The sequence below is a fragment of the Lissotriton helveticus genome, chromosome 1_1 (assembly GCF_964261635.1).
Source record: "Lissotriton helveticus chromosome 1_1, aLisHel1.1, whole genome shotgun sequence".
Classification (NCBI taxonomy): domain Eukaryota; kingdom Metazoa; phylum Chordata; class Amphibia; order Caudata; family Salamandridae; genus Lissotriton; species Lissotriton helveticus.
This window is the reverse complement of record NC_136057.1, coordinates 832,511,929-832,535,366: the sequence shown is the minus strand read 5'-3', so window position 1 is coordinate 832,535,366 and position 23,438 is coordinate 832,511,929. Positions and strand designations below refer to the sequence as shown.

Below are 23,438 nucleotides of genomic sequence, written 5' to 3'. Positions count from 1 at the left end.
ATTCTGTAGAAGATCAGCAGGAGACTTTTCCTGCTGTCTGTGACATGACAGGAGCCTCCTGTTGAAGTAGACTCCAAAGGTCAGTTGGCTAAATACCTGTGGTGCTACAGGAAGGCAAGTTGCAAGATGTCGTTTTCTTGGAATGCACAGCTGACCAGTAACAACTGGATTTTGCTGGTGCCCTTTCATGGAGCGAGTCCTGGTCCTTAAGTGCTTCCCCTGAGGTCAGGGGAGCTTTGGACATGACCCATAGGAGCTACTTTAGAAACCCTGAAAATTTGGGACTTAAAAGATTAAGTTAGAAGGTTAAACCTGTTTAAACCTGTGACCGGGATGAACCTGGATGGAATAGTCCGCACACCCTCCATTTCTTTCTCCCTGAAATTGCGCCTAGGTCTTGATCTACCACGACCATAGACTGTCATGAGCACTGAGCTTATTTTAGTAGACACCTGGACACCTAGCTTGCCACTTATCTGTGGTCTCCAGTTCCTGCTTGTTCCAGACTGATCCAGTGACGCCGCAGCTGCCTGGGTTTTCTCGCTGGGCTTTTCCCACTCCCTGTTCTTCCCTCCCACAGAAGCCCTGCCCACCCCAGGACCTACATAATGTAGGCTGCAGCGTAACCACACAGCAGGTGCGCCGAAGGCATGTCGTCCGCACCTGAAGCGCACCCAGTACAACGACCACTGATCCCCGTCCCCCTGCCCTCCCGAGCTCTCCACCCTCCGCTCCAGACGCTGTATCAAACAGTGCTACCATGCTGACCCATGACCTTTCACCTGCACCCACTGCCACTTCACTTGCCACTGCGCACACACCAGGCCAATGACCATCCCCACCTGAAAACACCATAGACACCACCTGAACAAAAACACCAACTCACATGTGCCCTTCTCAGCTCACGCTCACTATGCATACATTGTACTGAATTATGTGACCTTATTGTACCCGACATAGTCTTCCTCTCTGAGACCTGGCTCACCCCACATCCACCCCAGACATTGCCACAGCGATCCCTGACAGATACAAAATCACTCACTAGGACTGCACCAACAAGCCTGGAGGAGGAACAGCCATCATCCACAGAGATCATACATTGTACCACGACCAAACGCCCCTACCCCCTTTCCCCCCCTGAACATCTCAACTTAAAGTATCACACGGACGACAAGACAACCATCTGAGGCTCCCTTGCATACCCCCCCCCCCCCAGGTCCGCGCTCCAGCTTCTGCAACACCATTGCAGACTTCATTGGACTCCTAGTCTTAGACTCCAATGGGCTTCCTCTTTCTCGGCGACCTACATCATTTCCACATCCACTGCCCCAATGACAAAAAACACTGCACACCTCCTCAACTGTATGAGCAGCTTTGGATTGAGATAGATCGTCCATGATCAGACACAGGACACACGCTGGACCGAATTTTCACATCCAGCCACCGCGTCAAATACAGCCATGTCACAGAACTCACATGGACTGATCACTCCATCGTCCACTTAAGCATCTCCAGCCACCGCACTGCCACCCCCAAGATGACCAACGCCTCCCTCCCCCCTCCACTGGTGGCCGAACAAAATCTCACACCTACAGCCTTGCTACCGCCACCAACCTCAAACGGGGGGAGTAAAAAAAAAAAACTTCAACAGATACATCACCAACTGCACAGACCGCAGCCTCCCCATCAAGAGCAACATCACCCAAGAACTCAGAACAGCTAAACGAGACAGCAAACCGTTGGAGAGGAGATTGCACACCAGCAAGTACAGCTCCGACAGGGCAGTCTTTAAGACCTCCCTCAACCTCTACAACCGCCTGCTGAGGGCAACAAAGAAGACAGCCCTTGTTGCACACATTGAAACCAGCACCAACAACCCCAAGAAAATTTTCAACATCGTTAAGGAATTCTCCAATCCGGCTGCCAGCGAAAACAACATCACACGCTCACAGGAGCGGTGCGACAACCTCGCTAACTTCTTGCAGGACAAGATCACGACTGTAAACGGAAACTTTGAACCACAACCCACACCTGTAGACTATCTCGACATATAGGCCACCACCGTAACCAACACGAACCACACACTGACCACATGGAACATCCTCTCCACCCAGGACACCACCTCCTCCACCAAGAAATCCATCCACTCTGAAGCTCCCACAGAGCCATGCCTGCACCACATCTTCAACCTCTTAAACCAAAGGATCGGCCAGGAACTCACCACCCTACTCAACACCTCTCTCACCAGTGCAGCATTTCCCGACGCCTGGAAACATGCCGACGTCAGACCACTACTCAAAAAAAAAAAGAAAAAACCTCCGCCAACCCCAGTGAACTCCAAAACTACTGGCCAATCTCCCTGCTCCCATTTCCAATGAAGCTACTAGAAAAGATCATCAGCAATCCACTCATGACAAACCTCGAGCAGAACCAGCTACTCAACGCCTCCCAATCAGGCTTCCACAGCAACAAAACTGCCCTGGTCATAGCCACAACGACTTCTGAACCCTCCTTGACTGAGGAAAAACAGCAGCTTTGATCCTTCTCGACATCTCAGCAGCCTTCTATATCGTATCCCATCACACACTGATCGAAAGACTCCACCACATCGGCATCCAATGGAACGAGCTCAAGTGAATCACCTCCTTCCTCACTGGAAGAGCCCAGAGGATCCACCTCCAACCTTTCACCTCTAAACCTAAGGAGATCACCTGCAATGTCCCCCAGCGCTCATCCCTCAGCCCCACGCTCTTCAACACATACATGGCCCCGCCGGCCAACAACGTCAGATCCTACGGTCTCAATATAATTTCCTATGCAGACGACATACACCTCATCCTCTCACTCACTGACAACCCCACCACCACCAGAACCACCATCCTATGATGCATGACAAACCTCGCCAACTGGATGAAGAGCAACTGCCCGCAGCTGAACACAGACCAGATGGAAGTACTGATCTTTGGCAACAGCAGCAACACATATAACGACTCCTTGTGGCCATCAGACCTAGGACCCCCACTCATTTACTCCGACCATGCCAGAAACCTCGGAATCATCATTGACAACAAGCTCACCATGAAATCCAAGGTCAACGCTGCCTCCTCCATGTGCTGCCTACCTCTGCGCATGCTACATAAGATTTCAAAGTGGCTACCCCTTCAAACGAGACGCACCGTGACACAGGCCCTCGTCACCAGCCAACTGAACTACAGCACCGCTCTCTACATAGGAATCACTGCACACCTCCTACAGAGACTTCAGACCATATAGAACCCCTCAGCCAGACTCCTCAGACTGCCCTGATGAACCTCTGGCAACTCTACTGGCTCCCCATACAGAAGAGATGCCAATTCAAGCTGCTGACCAACACACACACACACACACACACACACACACAAGGCTCTACACAACCAAGGACCCTTCTACATTAACAACTACCTGAATTTCCACCAACCTACAAGAAGACTACGCTCTGCCTTCCTTTCACTTGCCCATACGCCCCACATCTAACAAAGCAGAAGTGGAGGATGCTCCTTCCCCACCTCGCAGGAAAGGACGTGAAACAGCCTACTCATGCACCTTCGAACCATCACTTCACTACTGGAATTCCGAATGGCCCTCAAGACCTGGCTGTTCGAATAAGCCCCCGGGACCTGCTAGTGCCTAGATGGCTTATCTGGTGATTAGCCACACTTTATAAATCCTGATTGATTGATTTTTCACACTATTTTTACGTAAAATTGTAAAAATTCATATCTCCAGTTCCCCTTATTGGATTTTTGCCATTTTGGCTCCATTTTGTTGCATAAATAATTTAAATATTCTACGTTAAGCCCGTCTTCGCTGTGCTACAGCTGTCAGGGGATTGAGTTCAGGTTAATTTGGAGGTTTCACCCTGACCAGGGTTGAGATCATTTCTTAAAGTGGGCAGTAACCGACCCCAAGTAATAATCTTGTGTCTTACATAGTGGTTGCTTTAATCTGCTATAAACACTGAGGACTATTTACTGATAACCCTTGTGCCTTCTTTTGTTTTACTATACTATGAGGATTACATGTGTTTGGGTTTTAAGGTTTTTTTCAACACAAAGGAGAACATGTACTTGTGAAATGGGTGTTCTTAAAAATCCCATAGAAAAATTGGCCTTTGTCAAAAGTATGAACTATGCAATATTTTACCATGTTTAAAGCGAACATCATTTTTCGAGGACATCAGATGACAGCTGAAACACACACACAAAGTCACTCGCCTGTTTTTTAACACTTCCCCTAACAAAAGGTCTGATTTCTTGGCCTGACCGATACTTGTTAACACTTTTTAGGTCTGGCGTTAGCCAATATCTTTTGATTTTAGTAGAATATGTATAATATACTTACATAGAGACTCTTTCAGTCTTGCCTTCATTCTTTTTTCCTTCTCTTACAATCTATTTTCTTCCTCCTTTATTCTTTCCTTCTCATTCGGTCTTCTCTTTTCTCGTTCCTCTTTTTTTGCTCTTTCTTTCAATTTCGTTACATTTTTTCTTTCCCTTTTACCTTTCTCTGCTCCTTTATTTTTTTAGGTCTCAGCCTGCGATGGCTGTGCTTGCGCAGTCTCGCTGGCGAGATTTAATGAGATAGAGGAGAACATCTAGCGAGGGTAAGCCCCACCCCTCTTCTCCATTAGCTGGCCTCCTAAACGGTGGCCAGCCATTGGAGAAGAGGTCGCCATGACGTATTTCTTTCTTTTTAAGCCCCGTCCTTTTCAGACTGGTGGGGTGTAACTTTTTTTCTGGTGTAACCGTCGGGTGTAGTCACAGTGTGTTAAAAAAAAAAAATTATAGTTATCGATGTACGCTGCTTTTTCAAAAACATTTAGATGTATTTTTTGGATTATTTTTGAGTGGGCTTCTTTAGTGCCGTTTCCAGTTGGGCGAGTGATTTCTTTACGTTGTGTTTTCAGCATGAAAGCTGCGGCTTGCGAGATGTATTTAGTGATTATAACTTATTCTCACTAAGTCCCAAACCCATTGTTTCTTGAATAAAATATCATAGCAGCAACTACAAGGGAAAGTGAGGTTAACATTAAACAGCCTGCCATCAAAATTAATTGATTCTGCAAGACTGTCCTATAAAAAAAAACAGCCATCGTTGGGTCATTAGTGCTTTCTTAAGGCCAATGCATGCACAAAATAGCATATGGTTGCCTTAAAGATCTCCACCAGCAGAACGTGTCAGAAGAAAGCAGTTCACGCACATAACATGCACCTGCCCCCGCTCTACACATGGAAGCACTGGCTCAAACCAATTATTTTAACAACAAGCATTTTCAATGCAACAGCTCTGTGTGTGTGGCTCTGTGTGTGTGGCTCTGTGTGTGTGGCTCTGTGTGTGTGCGTGTGTGTGCGTGTGCGTGTGTGTGTGTGTGTGTGTGTGCGCGTGTGTGTGTGTGCGTGTGTGTGTGTGTGCGTGTGTGTGTGTGTGTGTGTGTGTGTGGCTCGGTTGCATTGTAAATGCTTGTTTTTCTTGCAGCCAATTCCAGATGGATGGACGCTTTTAGATCTTTTGTTTGTTTGTTTTGTCTTTACTTTTTTAATTTACTAAACATATGTGTACAACCGATACTTACAGGGCTTCCAGCCAGGCTTCATCCATTATTCTGTGGTTGGTATAATTCACATTTTTATACCACCGACTCCAGCATTCATTTAGGTGCAATGTATCAGCCCACTTCAGTACACATTATGGCATGCTTGCCTTTCACAATGAACACAAAGTAGTTCCCTTCAATGTCGGGGAGTTACTATGGTAATGTGTGTTTTGTTTGTGGTTTTTGTGAGACCACAAAAACGTTTTTGCCTATAGCAAATATTTCCAAACAACGTTTTACAAAAAGCATGGCAAAACAAGAATTGCCAGAAGGCTAGCATCTGACTGATTGGCTTTGCCAGTGGTTTTTAATAATGATAATTGACTCAAAAATGGTGTGGCCGATGCTACAGTAGGCAGTAAATTCCATTATTTTGCTCAGAAGGTAGAATAGCCTTGTTAAAAGGTTTGCTGCATTTGAATGATGTTAGCAATGGATGGGTTTGGTCATGAACTACACAAATGTATAGTCCTTGTAAAAAAGCAAAAAGTAACCCACGGTTCAGATTTACTTTGAAAAAACCCTGAGCTTTAATATTTATTTTCAAGACAGAAACAGTTTGTTCGTAGCATATGTGACCGTACATACACATGATGTACATACTCCAGCCATCTATTGTTGGGTTCAGACGTTTCAAGTTGTTTTTTTGAAGAAGTATTTTGAGGCACAAGATCTTGATGACTTCTCTAGGTGTTGATGCGCATGGTCACCGACTCCATTGTTAAATTGTTCTTCTCTGCCATGGAGTTTGGACGTGATCCAGTGTGCTCCTGGACTCAACTAGTTTGACGGTTCCCGTCATGGCCTAGAGTTTGAAAACTTCCACCCCTTCGCGAGTACAATCTTCAACACATCACCGTCTACTTGTACATTGTTTCGTTCAATGGTAAACCTCTAACCTTGAGGCCACCGTGTACTCCGGCTTCCCTTCGAAAGATGACAAACTCTTTGAGGTGATGGAACAGATGCCCTTTAGGAGATGTCCCCAGTGTCGTTATACAGTTCACTGGCCAGATCTTTATGCAGTTTGCAACTTGTCTCTCTCGCCAGACCACGACAAAGGCTGGTGTGACTGCTGTTCGACGTTCCTAATTATAGAGACTCCCCATCCGGCCGAGATCATCATGGGCTCATACCAGGATGGCACAGTCCACTTCGGAGACACCTGACATCTTCAGGGAAGCGATCCCCTGGCAGCAGCAGAAACGGAGTAGGAGATTTATGCGTCCCTTAAGCTCCCAGCCTGACAGACCAGCCCTGTGTAAATCCACTCTGATGCCTCAGACCCAATAAAGAAGCTCCTCCAGATGGGAAAGGATGCTCCTGAGAGTGCCACATCCACCTCAATGGGCCCTGAGCAATGCATCAGGACAACAGCATGTGTCGGTAGTGTTAACGCACCTCCATTGATTACCTCTCATAAGCGCAGCATGTTGGAACCGAGCACCGCCTCTCCGGGAGTTTGGTATCGAGCCCATTGCTTAAAGAGCTGCCACCTTCAGGTGCTCCACTACCCTACGGCATTGGTCAACACCAAATTAAGGTCTTGGAGCAGATGATGTACTTTGCTGCAGCCCTGGGTGCTGCAACTGCCTGTTAGCACCATTCACAAGCCACCCTGAAGCCGCAAACATCTCGATGGCAGCAACAACTGGCGTCCAACCCAACCTCCGTGCCGAAGACACCCTTGTTGCTAAATCCATTGGCTAAACCACCTTTGGCATTGAAGTCTTGTACGCTCAACCTCGAGGAGTGACCCATCTTCGAAAGGTTCCAGGAAGAGCTGGATACCAGACAACAGAAAATTGGCATCTAGCCCTTTACAGGGAAGATTGCGGCCTCTGAAAAGACTCTACCCCAAAAGCGTAAACCAACTTCTGTAGACCTTCCACCACAGGATGTTCATGGTCCTCCAGAAAGGCACAAAGACAATCCTCCACCTCATGCATCTCCTATGCCTTCGCCATATAGATCCCCACAGTTGTATTCAAATACTGGCAGCCCAAGCCCTTATCTCATTCACCTGCAGAAGATTTTGCACCTGTGTGCCAGGGTGCTTCCGGTGACCTTTGGGAAGAATATGATGTGAACCCTGTCACTGATCCAGACTTAGAACACATCCCAGTTAGGGCCTTGCCACCGGATGACACAACAGCATACCATAGCGTCATACAGTGTGCCGACACCAACCACAAGGTGGATTTGTACACTACCCTAGAGGAAAAGGATTTTCTTCTAGAGACCGTCTCTAATACAGAACCTCATCCCCCACTCTATAGTGGTGACCATTATTGGAAGTGGGCAGCAGCCCTTGCTACCATGGACGTGCCTCTTCCTGATAAGACGAGTAAGCAATTAGATGCTGTAGTAAAAAAAAAGTAGCGCTAGGTGTTGAAAGACGGTGGTCCAACACTAACTCAATGGTCCTCTTTTAAAAAAAAAAAAAATTCTTTATTAGGTTGTTCCTCCAAATCAGCAGGCAATGTACATAAACAATCACACTTCTCTCCCACCTCAGCCGAGGTGGTGTACATTTTAACAATGATACATGTCATCAATTAGGCCTTAGGTCGTGTCGGTGGAGGATTCTCCATCTTCATTGTTCTCTTCATTTTTATGAACGTCAATATAACTCAACTGCTATTAAAAAAACCCTGTCAATATCCCCCCATCCCCCCCCCTTTCAATATCCCTCCCCCAAACCCCCCCTCCGTCAGTATGAGGCCCCCTACCCCCAGCCATGTCTAGATAACTTGAGGTCTATGCATCTTATCATTTATGCTGGATCTCCTTGTGTCTTTCCCCTGTGACCTGGGGTCACCCCCCTGTGGAAGGGGTCGGCTCTGAGCTTTCTTGTGTGGATTGTGAGGTCTGTCCCTCTATCTCTTGAATCATCACTCCCCATGCCAATAGCACCTCAGGCAATTTGTTATCTCTCCTGGTGTTGAGCATATGCCCTTCCTCTGCCAGTGCCCACTCCCTCAGATCTGTCTTCCATTTTGCTAATTGTGGCCCCTGTTGGGTTAACCAATGGATCGTGATACGCCTCTTGGCTATAACGAGCCCCAGAAACAGGAACCGCCTACTTGTCTTGCATTTTGAATCTCGCGGAATCAAGCCCAAGAGACAGGCGTGCGGGTCCAGGGTAATTGTCCATCCTGTTATCCTGGTCAGGTCCTGTAGGACCGCCATCCAGTACATCTGGATCATTGGCATGACCACACCATGTGCGGAAAATCCGCCTGAGCGCTACGACGTCTAGGGCAGTGTGGGTCCCTGGAACTATCGATGACCTGAAGCCGTCTGTGTGAGAGGTAGGTCGTATGTATTATATTATACTGGATTTGTTTGAAGCAATTGCATACCGACACCTTCCGCACACTTTCCTGTATCTTTTCCCATTCCCGTGGTGTGATCTCCTGCAAACAAAACAACTGTCAATTGTCTTCTCTTTGTAAGGGGCCAGTCTTTTTATCTTCTCTCAACACCCTGCAGAGGTGAGTAACAAACTTCTGCCCTCAGCCATGGTGATCATAGTGACCATGGTTTGGGTGTGCCCTGGGGACTCTGGAAACGAGGGCCGCAAGTGCCACGCCGTTGCTGCTATTTTAGCATATTGGAGAAACTTCCCCGATCCCAGCTCAAAGTTGGTCACCGCCTCCTGATAAGTGATGAATTTGTCCGGGTAGAGGTCAGACAGCATCAGGCAGCCCCCATCTTTCCATTTATCCGTGGACATAATCTGGTCTATTTGAGCAAAGGGTGGCATTTGCCAGAAGTCTGCCTCCGGGGCAAATTGCCGGTCCCGAATTAGTCTTCGTACCACCCGGTTCCATATTGCCCCTACGAGGCGCACCAATTGAGGACTATGTTCACACTGCCCGCCAGAGAAGCAGTTACCTGTCCCAGGAGGGATCCGCGTCCAACCAGGCTATAGCATGTTGCAGTTGCGATGCAAAGTAATAAAGTTCTAAATCTAGGATCTCTAGACCCCCCTTGCCCCACCTACGCTTCATTATCTCTAGGCTAACCCAACATAGCTTCCCATTCCACAATAATAGGACAAGGAGAACATCCAGCTCCTGGAATACCCTGTGCAGGAGTTCAAAAAAGGAACTTTGCATTGTTTAGAGAAATCGGGGCAGGACCACCATCTTTATCAAGGTGATCTTCCCCATTAGGGAGAGTTTAAGTGTGTTCCAAAAGGCAATACTACCCCGAAGGCCCCGGATTATCCTCCCCATGTTGTGCTGGTAAAAAATGGCCTCATTCCTACTGATCCATATCCCGAGATGTGAGTGTGTCCTCTACCCACAGAAGTTCTATCACTGGGCGCTGGGCTCCCTCCCATTCACTCTCTGATCCAATTGCGTAAAGCTGAGATTTTGTTTTGTTGATGGAAAGCCCAGAGGCGGCAGCAAACCGCGTCAGTGCAGCGATCAGGGTCAGTAAGTATTGGGTCGGTGAGGAGATTAAATGATTTGCCCAGAATCATAAGATGTTGAGCGTCATTGCCGAGACTCAAACCAGTTTCGAGGTCGACCGCTCTAGCCGTAAGGCTACATCCTCTCCCCTTATACTTCCTAATCCTCAAGAAGGATGGCTCCCTCAGACCAATCCTCAACCTCTGTCCTCTCTACTGGTACATTCTATCAGAGCACTTCCACATGGTAACTCTACAGGAAGTCATCCATCTCCTGCAGCAAGGCGACTTTATGTCCACCCTCGGCCTAAAGGACGCCTAGTGTTGGTAAAGGCCATCAACCATTGTTCTCTGCAGTGGTGGAATAGCAACAACTTATTGAGGGACAGACCCTTTCTAGACCCTGTTCCGCAAGTGAACATTATCATGGACGAGTTCGAAACTGGCTGGGGGGCACGTCTGAACAATATGACAGTACAAGATCTCTGATGTAAAAGGAAGGGGACCCCCCTGCTAATAATAAGAGTTCTTAGGGCAAGGACATGAACATGAATGTGCAAAAAGCCACCGTAACAAACATTTTTAAATTAGTGTCCTATCTAGATAAAGGCCTCATATGTTTGCCTTCCTTATCTCAAATACAATCTTCAAAATCCCGATTAGCAAGGCCTTAGTGGAAGGTCTAGCTCACTGTCCCACCTAGGACACTTCCCATTCCCTCTGGGAGCCTGAATATTGTCCTTTCCAAGCTGATGAGTCCACAATTCAAGCCCATGCATGCCCCTTTCAATTTCTCTCATGGAAAGTTACCTTCCTTCTCGCAATTGCCTCTCTTAGGTGGATCTGTGAATTACAAGCCCTCACACTTCAAGAACCTTATTTCCAAGTTCACAAGGATAAAGTGGTTCTCGGAACTAATCCCACGTTCTTACCTTAGTGGTTACTGCCTTCCACCTTAATCTGTTGAGCCTCAAGTCTTCTTCCCATGCCCTGATTTGGTAACTGACCGCGCTCTCCACACTCTAGATGGTAAATGGGTAGTTATGTATTACATTGATAGAACCAAATGTCTTCAAAAGAACAACAGCTGTTCATTGCCTTTTCCAAGCCACATAAAGGACATGCAATTTCAAAGGCGAGAATAGCTAGGTGAATCGTCAAGTGCATCTAAACCTGTTACATTAAATCTAAAAAAGAGCCCTACCCTGTAACACCCAACCACATTCCACCCACAAGCAGTGTGCTACTATGGCTTTCCTAGGAACCATTCCTATAGCAGATATTTGTAAAGGTGCCATTTGGTCCGCGCTACACACTTTTACAAAGCATTATTGTGTGGACTTATTCTCAAGGGAACAAGCCAAAGTTGGTCAAGCTGTCCTTAGAACTTTGTTTCAAACATATTCCCCATCCACTGCTTATGGGAGGACTGCTTTTCGGTCTATGCACAGCAGGTGTATCTACAGCCACACATGCTATGAACCGAATATGTTAACCTGTAAGCATCTGTTCATTGCATTTAGTGCCTTCTGTTCACATGCGCCCACCCTCCTCGCAGGGGGCAAGTGGCTGATGCAGACTTTTTTTACACTTTAATATGTATATATATATATATATATATATATATATATATATATATTTTCTCTACTACATGATAACTGGTCTTTTCTATACCCAGTACTCCTTTCTTACACTCACCCTTTGGTAAAAAAAAAACAATCTAATAATGGCGACGGTGACCATGGGCATCTACGCCTAGAGGAGGAGTCACTGAGACCTTGTGGCTCAAAATACTTTTTCGACGAAAAACACCTTGCAATGGGTGAGCCCAACACTAGATGACAGTAGTATGCCCAGCATATGAATCTAAAGCACTGCATGCAAGCAAAAGATGCTTACAGGGACGTAACGTATTCAGTTTATCAACTACTTAAATGGCAAATTGCCTTTACGAAAGCCAAAACCTTATGCAGGTATTTTTAGTATTAACCTTAGATTATTGTGCTTGGTTATCCCTCATTTAAGTGTACAGAGGCAAAAATGTCAGTTACGGGCTTTTTATTTTCTGATGTGCTTTGTGCTTAAAAATATATTTTGCTAACAGTTTTTTCTGTTATCCATTGTCCACCCCCTGCTTTATGGCAAAAGGAATAAGCGGTTTAATCTAATAGAGGAGTTAATGGTCTTAAACTAAAAGTACAATCTGTGGGCAATCAAACTTGAGACGAGAACTTTTAAAGGGCTCACCCAACCTTGGCTTCCTAGTATTAGGTTAACACTTAAATGTTTGAAATCATGCCTAAAATCTTAGGATACCTAAAGTAACACACAGTATGGTCATCAACAGACATTTTAAGTTTTGGTTAGTGGAAAGGAATGACTGCTGAGCCAATATTATGACATTGGCTTATTTTGAATTGTATTTAATTTATGGTGGGGAGATGGCCTTATACGGAAAAGTAATTTTCCTCAAAGTAAACCTTCTCTTTGTCAGTTGAGATGGAAGATCTCTTAGCTGTTGCCCTACCGGTCCCAGCAATGTCATTGGTGAGTGTTTAACTCAATGAGCGTCAACTAGAGATTGTAGCATCAACTAAAGAGGCACTGTTTTTATTAAAGTGTTTGATCCCCAAACTCTATACAGCCCCAAAAGTCCAACTCACCTGACTCTATTTTTAAGTAGGCCCTACTGCCATTTTAGATCATGGAGGTAGCCATCGTTTTCAATTTATGCAAAATCATTGTCATGGCTGCCATTTGACGCAGATGTCATTTGACCCTATCTCTTTAAGAACTGTGAAAATTAGTCTGGGTCAGGTGTCTACTTATCACCATATCTAGGTCAAATAAGAGCAAGTACAGACGTATAGTAAAAATAGTATAGTCTGAATTGACATTCTCTTATGTCAGAAATTCCAGTACCTGATAAGATTTGCTATATAAGGACCTGGGCAAAAAACCGAATCTGTTTGCAATTACCTCTGAACCAGAGTACCATTGGCTGTTACCCGGTGGAGCTGTCCTATGTAGCTTTAGAGGAGTCTGGCCATGGTTCACCCCCTCGGCCGTCACCAACCCAGCCGGACATTGGGTATTGTTTTTAAGGGTGCTTCACGGTCTTGTCTATCTTTCACTCTGACTGCTTATTTCCCCTGAAGTCCCTTCCCCTCTGGTCTGCCTTACGCTATCTGCATTCCTTTTCACCCTGTTTACCTTTCCCCCTCTACCTTCCATTCCACATACAACGTTTTGTCTTTGCTACGTAACCCGAAAATAACTTATGTTATCGTGTAATAGCATGTTTTTCGACTGCTTCTCACCGCGTAGTCCGAACAACCTTGGCTGATGCCCGGTGGAGCTGTCCTATGCAGCTATAGAGGAGTCTGGCTATGGTTCACCCCCTCTGCCGTCACCTACCCAGCCAGACATCTGACATTGTTTTCTTTACCTCCCCGTTATGTTTCCTTCCCTCTAACTTTCTCTGATGTCTATACTTGGAATATGTAACTGAAGTAATTATGTAACCTTTAATTTACAGATCCTCATGTAAAGTGCTCTGATGCCTACGGGTCTAGCCAGCGCTATATAAAACTTTGCAAATAAAAAATCATCAAGATTCTGACAGAAGATGGTCTCATTTACTGCCGGCGCATTTCGAAGATGCTACATCTCACTACATCCTGATAAAGCCAAGTCTCCGAGGAAGGCTGCTACTGCAGCGTATTGGTACTCTTTGCAGGGAACACTGCCATCACACCTCCACTGATAACTGCCTTTGCTGTCAACAAGTTATGCAGTGTGTCACTTCTCCCTAAGAAACTCTAGGCTGAAAGTCGCTCTGCTTTCCATGCTCTCTGTGTGGCGCAGTAGGTTTTAGGGTATTAGGTTTTAGATGACATCTTAACCATATTAGAAACTCATTTTATTTGTGTTGCTCATAACATGCCTTTTTGCTGTTTTTATGATATCCTGTGTAGTTGTTTTAGATGCACTGAGAAACAGGTTATTCCTGTAATAATAAATGCTTTTTATTTAAACTGTCTGTGAGAAGTTGGCCTGGTATATGATGTCCACTATTCTAGTGGGCACCTTGCACCAGTCCAAACAACCCTTATGGTGATGGTTGTAAAGTCAACCTTATAGACCAGCTATCCTAGTGGTAGCATGGACAAAGCAGTCTTAGGCTAAAACTTCAGAGAGCATGTGAAGCCAGCTGTTTTACCATATATATATATATTCCCTTGAATACCAAATGAAAGGACACCACACAAGGTATATATCAAATATATATGTTTATTACTAACACAACCCCTCTGCATTCTTTATGAGGTCAGAGTTCGAGATACAGCACAAATTACTCAATAAGCATACTATAAGTTGCACAAATACAATTCTGCCCTAGGGGCCTCACGAACCATATACTAAAGAAGTGGTATAGGAACCATTTCAGGAAAGGTGAGTAGGCCTAGGAAATTGCTGGGGCTACACTGAACAACCAAGGGATTGGAAGTAGGAGGCCCACGGGAAGCGTGTGCAGTGTCTAAACACACACACAAGTTACCATAGAGTTTCAATGGGAACGTGAAAGTTACAAAGTAGTAGATTCTGGACACTTCCGGATGGACTACGGGAAAACCCTGTTAAACTAGGACACTTTGATAGTTATACCCACGGGAGCACCGGAGTACTTGAGTTACCTCACCCAGGGAAGCCAGGTGCATAGGTGTTCTTTCGTGTCTGGTTTCGTCGCGGTTTCCTATGGAGAGCTGAAAGAAAGTGCTGCAGGCGACCAGGAGAAAAGTGTCCGGGTGGATCCAAGGGTGGATCAGAGTCGAGAAGAACCTGAAAGCAGAGGGGACAGAGTCTGGGTCCCTAGCCAGTGACCAGGAAGGAACCAGGCGATGTTGAGATGCAATCAGGTGAAGAGGTGAAACTTGTCTCTGCAGCCACGAGGACCAGGAAGCGTCGACCACGACCAGGAGCTGGAGTCGAGCTGTCCCACGACGGATCTAGCTGTTGGCGGTGTCGGTATCCGGAGTGGACCCAACAAACCTTGGCAAATGCAATCCACGCAGGATGGAAAGATTGGCTTCAGTTCAGACCAGCCCGGAGCAACCAGGCAAGCGCTGATGTCTTCAGAGGGCTGACTAGCCAGCGGGCTGGCAACCGCGAAGACGCGTCGAGCTGAAATGCAGGCGCAGGCCCCACGCGGCACTCGTGGAGGGCTGAGCTTCGGTGCAATTGCTGCTCGGGTCTGGGCTTCTCAAACCCCAATGCACAACTTCGAGGGTACCTCAGGAGCTGCACAGGTAGCAAAAAGCAGGTAGTCCAGGATGTCCGGTCCCACGTCTCTCGTGTCCGCGACGGGTCTCAGCTTTGCTGTGGATGTGGGTCGGAGTCAGAGAAGTCTGAAAGTCCAGTTCCTGCATCACGAAGTCTTCGGGTTCCAACGGGAGCGTCGACAAAGCAAACCGGCAAGTTACAGTCGGTGCCTGTTTGCACAGGGTGGTTACTCCTTGACCACAAGGGAGATGTCTTCAGTCTTCCTGTCGATATGGAACGTTGAAGGTCTAAGAATTTGTGTCAAAGTTTCTTTCCGGGATAATCTAAAGTCTCTAGACTCAGCTCCTAACTTTATACTAAACTAAGAGGCTGTATTACCTGCTAGGTCCCTCCTATGGGTGGAACCTGAGAAGGGGATGGTTACCCCCCTTTCCCTTTGTCCAATTTCGCGCCAGAGCTGGGGCTGGAGTGCCCCAGCAACTGGTTTGAACCGGGCTATGCGTGGAGCACATTGTGTGCCCCAGGCAGTGTCTGATTTCTCAGCCCTCCGTGCCCCAATACACTAAAAGCCTGTCTGGGGAGGTGCTAGCACCTCACAAGGCAGGAAACCTATTGTCCAGGCCTCCCCTGCCAGAGTTTCATCCAGCAGCAGGAGGTCAGACTCGTGTCTGTGGCAGCAGCATCCATTTTGTGATGCTGAGGCTCTGTTTAACTTTAACCGGGTAAAGCAGTGACTACATGCCTTCTCCCTATAGAAGGGTGGAATACTAACCCCGCCGGCAGAACTGGCGGGGGGTAGTATTCGAAAGTGTTTGACACCTTACACGACATGTTTTGATAAAGCCAAAGTTAGCATTAACCGCAAGGATTATAATGCACTTAAAAGTATATAGTATGGCTATATCATAGAACAGCTATAAGGACATGGTTCCGAAAGCTGCAGACAGGCTCAGCTCATGCTAGAGCACCATCTCACATAACACCAAGCACTCTGCCTCCAGGATTGTTAAGGCCTGCCATAGGAGTGACTTACAGGTACATATGTGTCTATATATAAGGATAGATATAGGTATACTATATCTAAGCAAGGGGTGATTACACCACCTTGCCCAAGCTGAGTGATCAGTCGTTGGTGTCAGTTTGGATGGCCAGCCAGGGGTGGCATAATCCATGCTGCAGCCCCTGGTAGGCCTTGGATGCACCTATGCCCTGGGTACCTATGGTACACTATACAGGGGCTCACAAAGGGGACCCAATACCCAATTAGGTATGTACCTAAAGTACATGATATGAATTTAGAGAGCGAACAGTTGGGCTGGGGGTCTGATTAGAAGGCCCACAGCCACACTAAAGTCGATAAACCAGTGAATCACAGCAAAAAGTGGGGGTGACCATAGGAAGCAGACCCTACTCTCCTACACTGTCTATTATTCTTTGTGCAGTGTATATGTGTATGATACAGTGAATAACGAAAGAGGTTGGTTTCTGTTACCTGATCCCTTCATAGGGATTGTTAGTAATTCAAAACAATAACTCTATTACTTCAATATGTTGGATAGGGTACCACAGGGCTACAATAATCTGTTTTTCACATTCTGTTGGTGCATTGAACTAAGTTCACTGTTGCCACACATGGGTGGGTAAGCAAACCTTGTAGAACTACGCGAAAGTCATAGTTTGCACAACAGTTGCCACCTCCATGGTGGGACTCGTATATCGAAATATTTTTAACCTAGAAACCTAATTACTTTAAGATCAATTGTAAATATGTATTTTTTCACTGAATATTTTTACTTATGCTGTTTTTCTAATGAAACGATTTCCTAATAAATGGGTCGGAGGAATGTGGGAATGTACGTGTTAATACTTGTTTGGTGCTATATTTAGATGAACCTCCTATCATGCTTAACTTAGTCGCTGCATACCATATAACAAGTTTACAGTCAAAGGCTTGTTCAGCAAGTCACTCTCAAGAGTTGAGATAAGATCAAGTTTGGCTGTTTATTCTGATGCTCATGGGTTCATTGGATCCTCTTCTCTGGTTCTACTAATTGAAATTAGATTGAGTGTTACTTGATATGTGTTCCTAAACAGTGGGTAATGGACAGCAGGAGGCCCATCTCTGTTATCCTGAGCCCATGCTTCAAAAAGCTTTAAGTTTACGCATTACTTTCTTCCCAGCTTTACAGCAGGATGGAGCTGTAGGTTCTTCTTTTCTTTCTTGCTGTTCTCAACTTAACATGTGAAAGTGAATGTAGCTGAAGAGAGGTGCATGTTCTGTATATAGGATTTTATGTAGGGGAAAGAAAAGGTTTTCGCAGCACTGTCCGTTTGAGCTTGTTTGATTGAGGGGAAGAGCTGTTCCCTAGTGTCCAGGTGGCTGACAGAAATTAGATGATCAGAGTTTGAGCCTACAATGTGCAATCATTGCTAATGCACTCTGTTTCCCAGTGTCAGTTCCCTAATTTGCCAATATGTTATGTTATGTTAGAGGTTTATTGAGCACGACAGCTGCCCCAGCAACGGGGCGTCCCGGCGCTAAGAACCATAGCACAACCTACTGGGGTGAGGGTAGGGAGAGAAGGGGCCTACAGACGTGAAAAGCGGTAAGTTTTAATTGATTTACGGAAAGTGAGTAGGTTGTCGATGCAGCGGATGTGGAGGGGCAGTGAGTTCCATAGTTTTGCCGCCAGAAGTCTGAAGGAGCGACCCCCGAAGCGGCAGAGCTTTGTGCGGGGGACTACTACTAGATGTTGACCCATGGAGCGAAGATTGCGTTGGGGGGTGTATGAAGTAAGCAGTGATTGGAGGAGTTCGGGGCCCTCCGTTTTTAAGATTTTAAAAGCAGTGGTGAGGGCCTTAAATTGTATGCGGGCTTCCACAGGCAGCCAGTGGAGTCTCTGAATTGTGCCTCTGACGGAGCACCTTCTGGGAAGGCCTACAATTGCCCTGGCCGCAGAATTCTGAATTCGTTGGAGCCTAGTTGTCTCGGCTTTGTTGGCGCCTAATAGGACGCTCGCATAGTCCAGTCGGGCCAGGATGGTGGCTTGGACAATGAGTTGCCGTGTTTTGGGGTCAAAGAAGCCTAGATTGGGATTGAGGCTTCTCAGCAGCCCAATGCATGTAGCTGCTACCTTTTTGGTGTGAGTTTGGTAGTTCAGCGCGGAGTCCAGCCATACTCCTAAGTTTTTGACCAAAGATTTGGGAGGGGGGATAGGGCCCAGCAAGGGGGGCCACCAGTGGTCATTCCAGTGGCTGGGGTTCTTACCCAGGAGTAACACCTCGGTTTTTCCTGCATTCAATTGTAGGCAGTTTTCAGTCATCCAGTTGGCAACAGCGGCCAGCCCATCCCTGAATTTTGAATCAGAGGTGGAGGGCATCTCAGTGAGGGTGATTACCAGCTGTGTGTCGTCGGCGTACGACACCAGCGTGAGATCCCATTCTTTGGCCACTGCCGCAAGGGGCTGCACATATAAATTAAAAAGGGATGGACTGAGGGCAGAGCCCTGTGGTACTCCTTGGTCAGTATCATGAGAATGGGAGATGAATGGAGGGGCTGACACACGGAAGGATCTGCCCGTAAGGAATGATCGGAACCATTCAAGTGCCCGATCACTGATCCCAATGCTTTCCAAGCGGCTCAGTAGGATATCGTGGGAGACCGTGTCAAAGGCTGCGCTGAGATCAAGCAGTAGCAGCGCAGCACTCTGACCGGTGTCCATGATTCTCCTGAGGTGTTCGGTGGTGGAAAGGAGGGACGACTCCGTACTGTTTCCAGGCCTAAACCCGTGTTGGGAGGAGTCCAAGATGTTATTTTCGGCCATATGGGCAGTGAGTACGGTGTTCGCATGGGCTTCTGCAAGTTTGGACACCCAGGGGAGCAGTGAGACAGGCCTGTAGTTCTCCGGCTTTGTGGGGTCCAAAGTAGATTTTTTAATAATGGGAGTGACCCAAGCCTGTTTCCAACATGTGGGTACTGTGGCCGATGAGAAGGAAAGATTAAGGAGCATGGCCAGAGAGGGAAGAAAGAAGTCCAGAGCATCCAGAAACTGGGCTGGTCTCATGGGATCTGAAGGGGCGCCAGATTTCACCTTTCTGCAAAATTTAGCTAGGTCCTCGTGGGAGATAGCCGGCAGACATGTGAGCCCGGAGCCTTTGCAGGAGACATGGGGAGGGCTCACGCGGGCAGAGGGGTTTTGTGAGAAGGTGTTGTAGATCTTCCTGACCTTTTCTATAAAGAAAGTGGCGAGGTCCTCACACTGCTGAGTGGAGGAAATGCATGAGGCAGGGTTGCCGCCATTTTGTAGTTTTTGGACCAATTTGAAGATTGTTTTCGTGGGGTTGGGGCTGGAATCAATTTCTTTGGCATAGGACGCGCGAGCAGTGCGTATGGCTTTATGATATCGCTTGAGTGTGGCCAAATAAGACGCTTTGTCCTTGTCCCTATATTCTTTCCTCCAGTGACGCTCTACTCTTTTGCATTCCTTTCTAAGATTTTTTAAGTTATCGTCATACCATGGGTTAGAGGGGGTGTTCCGTCCTCTAGTCCATTTAACTGGTATGATGGTATCAAGACCTTTGGTGATCCATTCCTGAAAGGCGGCATATAGCGTGTTAACGTCGTTCGTGATTTCGAAATTAGGTTCTCCTAAACTGGCAGGAAGGTTCATATTTTGGAGTTTGTGCCAGGGCCGTTTAAGGCGGGAGGCGGGCGACGCCCTGTTGGGTTGAGTAGCGGCCGGTATCACAAACGTAACAAGGAAGTGGTCCGTCCACCCCATTGGTATAGGAGGATCAGCTTTGGCTTCCAGAATATTAGTGAAGACCGGGTCGAGTAGGTGGCCAGCCGAGTGAGTAGAGGATTGTATAAGAGGGGTCAGCTGCAAGGCTGTTAGGTCCGCTAAAAGACTGCTGACTGTCAGATCCGAGATGGCGTCAAAGTGGAGGTTTAAGTCCCCCAAGATCGTAAGGTTAGCGGAGCTTGCCACCAGAGCATGGGCTATCTCTAAGAGTTCCTCTATGAATTTCGAGGAGGGGCCCGGTGGTCTATAGATAAAAAGGCCAGAGAGGGAGAAATGAGGGCTAGTGATGATTTTAAACCGTGCGCACTCACAGCCCGTAATGTCTTCCTTTACAAAAGTACAGGTGTAAGATGTTCTGTAGATGACGGCAATGCCGCCTCCCCTCGAGCCTCTATTGATGGAGGTCATAGAGAATCCATCTGGTAGCGTCAGGTTGGGGATGCTAGTTAGATCGTCCTTGAGCCAGGTTTCACATAAGAACAATATGTCTGGGTTCTCGTCTGTCAATAGAGTATATATCTCCGCATGGTGTTTTACCAGGGACCTGACGTTAAGCTGAGAAATTGAGAGCGAGGAAATGTTCTTTCTAGCGGTTCTGTGACTGGGTAGTCTTGGTGCAGATATAAATAAGTTACAGGAGTTACATTGAAGAGCAGTCTGTCCAATGCATCCCTCCAGTTTGTCGGGTTAAGTGCAAGGAGATGATTTTTGTTATAATAGTATGTCGTCCGAATTTTTTGGGCAGGGGGGTGGCGAGAGGCGATTACTTGGCGAGGACGGGCGAAGACGGGCTTGCCTTAGGCGCGCCCGCTGCGCCCGTCCTCTGCGCGTACGGTATAGACACATACTTTTATTAGAAGGAAGGGGAGGGGGGCGTGGCCTATCAGCACGCCGGCAATGGCGCCGTGGTTGTTTGTGAGTCCGCTGACAGCGCAAGGGCAGCTGTGCGGTGTGCTTTCGGACCGAGTCCAATAAAGCCTGGGTGAGTAAGTGCTATTAAAATCAGCAGAATAATCACAAGTGACACACAACATTTTTAAAAACAATTAGCGGCTATCTCCCGGCTTTCCGCTTCAGGAGTTGAGAAGGTTCTGGCAGGCGACACTCTTAAACAGCGTTATACACCTGTTCAGGAGGGGGGCGTGGCCTATCAGCACGCCGGCAATGGCGCCGTGGTTGTTTGTGAGTCCGCTGACAGCGCGAGGGCAGCTGTGCGGTGTGCTTTCGAACCGAGTCCAGTGAAGCCTGGGTGAGTAAGTGCTATTAAAATCAGCAGAATAATCACAAGTGACACACAAATTTTTTTAAAACAATTAGCGGCTATCTCCCGGCTTTCCGCCTCAGGAGTTGAGAAGGTTCTGGCAGGCGACGCTCTTAAACAGCGTTATATACCTGTTCAGGAGGGGGGCGTGGCCTCCAAGGGGGCGTAGTCTATCAGCACGCCGGCAATGGCGCCGTGGTTGTTTGTGAGTCCGCTGACAGCGCGAGGGCAGCTGTGCGGTGTGCTTTCGGACCGAGTCCAGTGAAGCCTGGGTGAGTACTGGGAACATTCAAAACTAAGCTAGCTCTCTTCTAGAAAAATTGCCTAGAAACAGGCTGCGGCTTATTTGAAGGGAGTTAGAATACGATAATGCAAAAATGAAGGACTTCATAAACTGTTTTATATTGATGGAGCAGCATGTGATATAGTACGTTGACTTGGTGGTGAATCAAGCGAGCAGAGACTGATATTTCTTTGTTTATATGGATACTCTCGGCCTTTGATCTGCTTAGTCACAAGCAGTGAGCAACGTGTTTTCTGTTACATCTGGATCTGCATCCAGTTTTCATTAACATTTGGATCTGAATAGTACTGTAATAAACCTGGTGTTAGCCAGTCCTTCCCTTACGGACGTGTGCTTCGCAGTATTTCAATGGGGCACGCGTTGACTTCTCAGAGCTGGAAGAATTTGATTATGTACTCAATCGAGGACAGTGTTAGAATACATTCTAATTTTCTTATACGAATTTATCATTGTATGTGAAGTAACGCTGCACTATGCAGGGAGTAATGCTAGATATTGCGTTTAGCTGTTCATTGAAACATTTATGTGAAATTGTTGCAAATAAATACCCGAAGCAAGAATTTTTTTTAATAGGCGATTAGGCACTTCCGCAGTTATTCTAAGGTTAAAATACAATTTACACGGAAACCAATGGATTGATAAGTAATAGTGTGGTGTCAAACAATATTGCCTTTAATACATAGGGATTATACACATGAACTATTCAATGTTAAGTTTAATTACTTTTTACGTTGTATCTAACCTCTTCTTACACCAATTCTTCTTTGTATTACAGTTATCCACAAGATAAGAGACCTGCCCATGTGGATAAGGCCAGAATATTCAGGTACTCTACTCTTTCACTAGCCATGCATCCGCAGCACCTCATCTTTCAGCCACCACACCTTCTGTGCCACTTGTTTGCCAATCTGGTGGTGGGAAATACTGGACCTCTTTGTTCATCTATCTCTCTTATTGTTTCTGCTCTGAGAGTTCTTACTTGTTCTTATATAGCGACCTCACTCTTAAAATTACACTAGTCACAAGGGAGGCCCCGAAAGCTTGAAATGCAATCCGTGGAGATCCTACCCCAACAGGATACGTTGATACCAAAAGAGGGCCTGCTTGGAAAGCCCAGACGCAAAGGTATGTCAAACATGCGTCAAATCCTAGCAATCACCGAGCCCGTAAAGGTCATCCTCAAAATGCGTTAAAATGGTAGGCTTTAATTGGCCATAAGAGATTCCTCAAAGCCTACACATTAAGAACTGTGGGATAATTAAGTTTTTCGACAAAAATGCATTTTGTATACAGCTCCTTTTGTATTAGGATCACACAAACTTCTCCCAAACCATAAAGACATACCCAGGGCCACAAAAGACACTTAAAGTTCTTATCCCAGGAGCCACCTACCTCCAGCAATGAAGTCCAGCAAATGGAAAATCTCCTTTGCAGATCCTATTTTTCCTGAGTTGTGATGTTACACAGTCACCAAATGCAGAAAGATCAAAACACCTCACACAGTCAAACAGTGGGCTCCTTTTTCCATGGTGTGACAAACGTTAAAGAGAGAGAAGAAAATGACCACCATAGTTGACTGTCTTTTACAGAACTTGCAATCCAGTACCTTCCATTGCTCAAAACATGACTTAATATCTGCTCAAAAAAGTGAATGCTCCTGTTTAAAGTATGCTCCATTAGAGAATGGGTTGAGTGCATGTAAAAAGCATCTCTCCAACACCCGTTTTACATCT

At 46.5% G+C, this 23,438-nt stretch overlaps 1 protein-coding gene across 3 annotated transcripts in view; it reads left to right on the top strand.

Moving 5' to 3' along the window:
- The window catches only part of NUP37 (nucleoporin 37), a 240,694-nt gene that overhangs the window by 173,775 nt on the left and 43,481 nt on the right, over window positions 1-23,438 (top strand). For all 3 annotated transcript variants that reach the window (XM_078674695.1, XM_078674686.1, XM_078674703.1), the window contains exon 8: window positions 22,481-22,531. In XM_078674695.1, coding sequence (XP_078530821.1) covers window positions 22,481-22,531 — 51 coding nt within the window. The remainder of the gene's footprint in view (window positions 1-22,480; window positions 22,532-23,438) is intronic.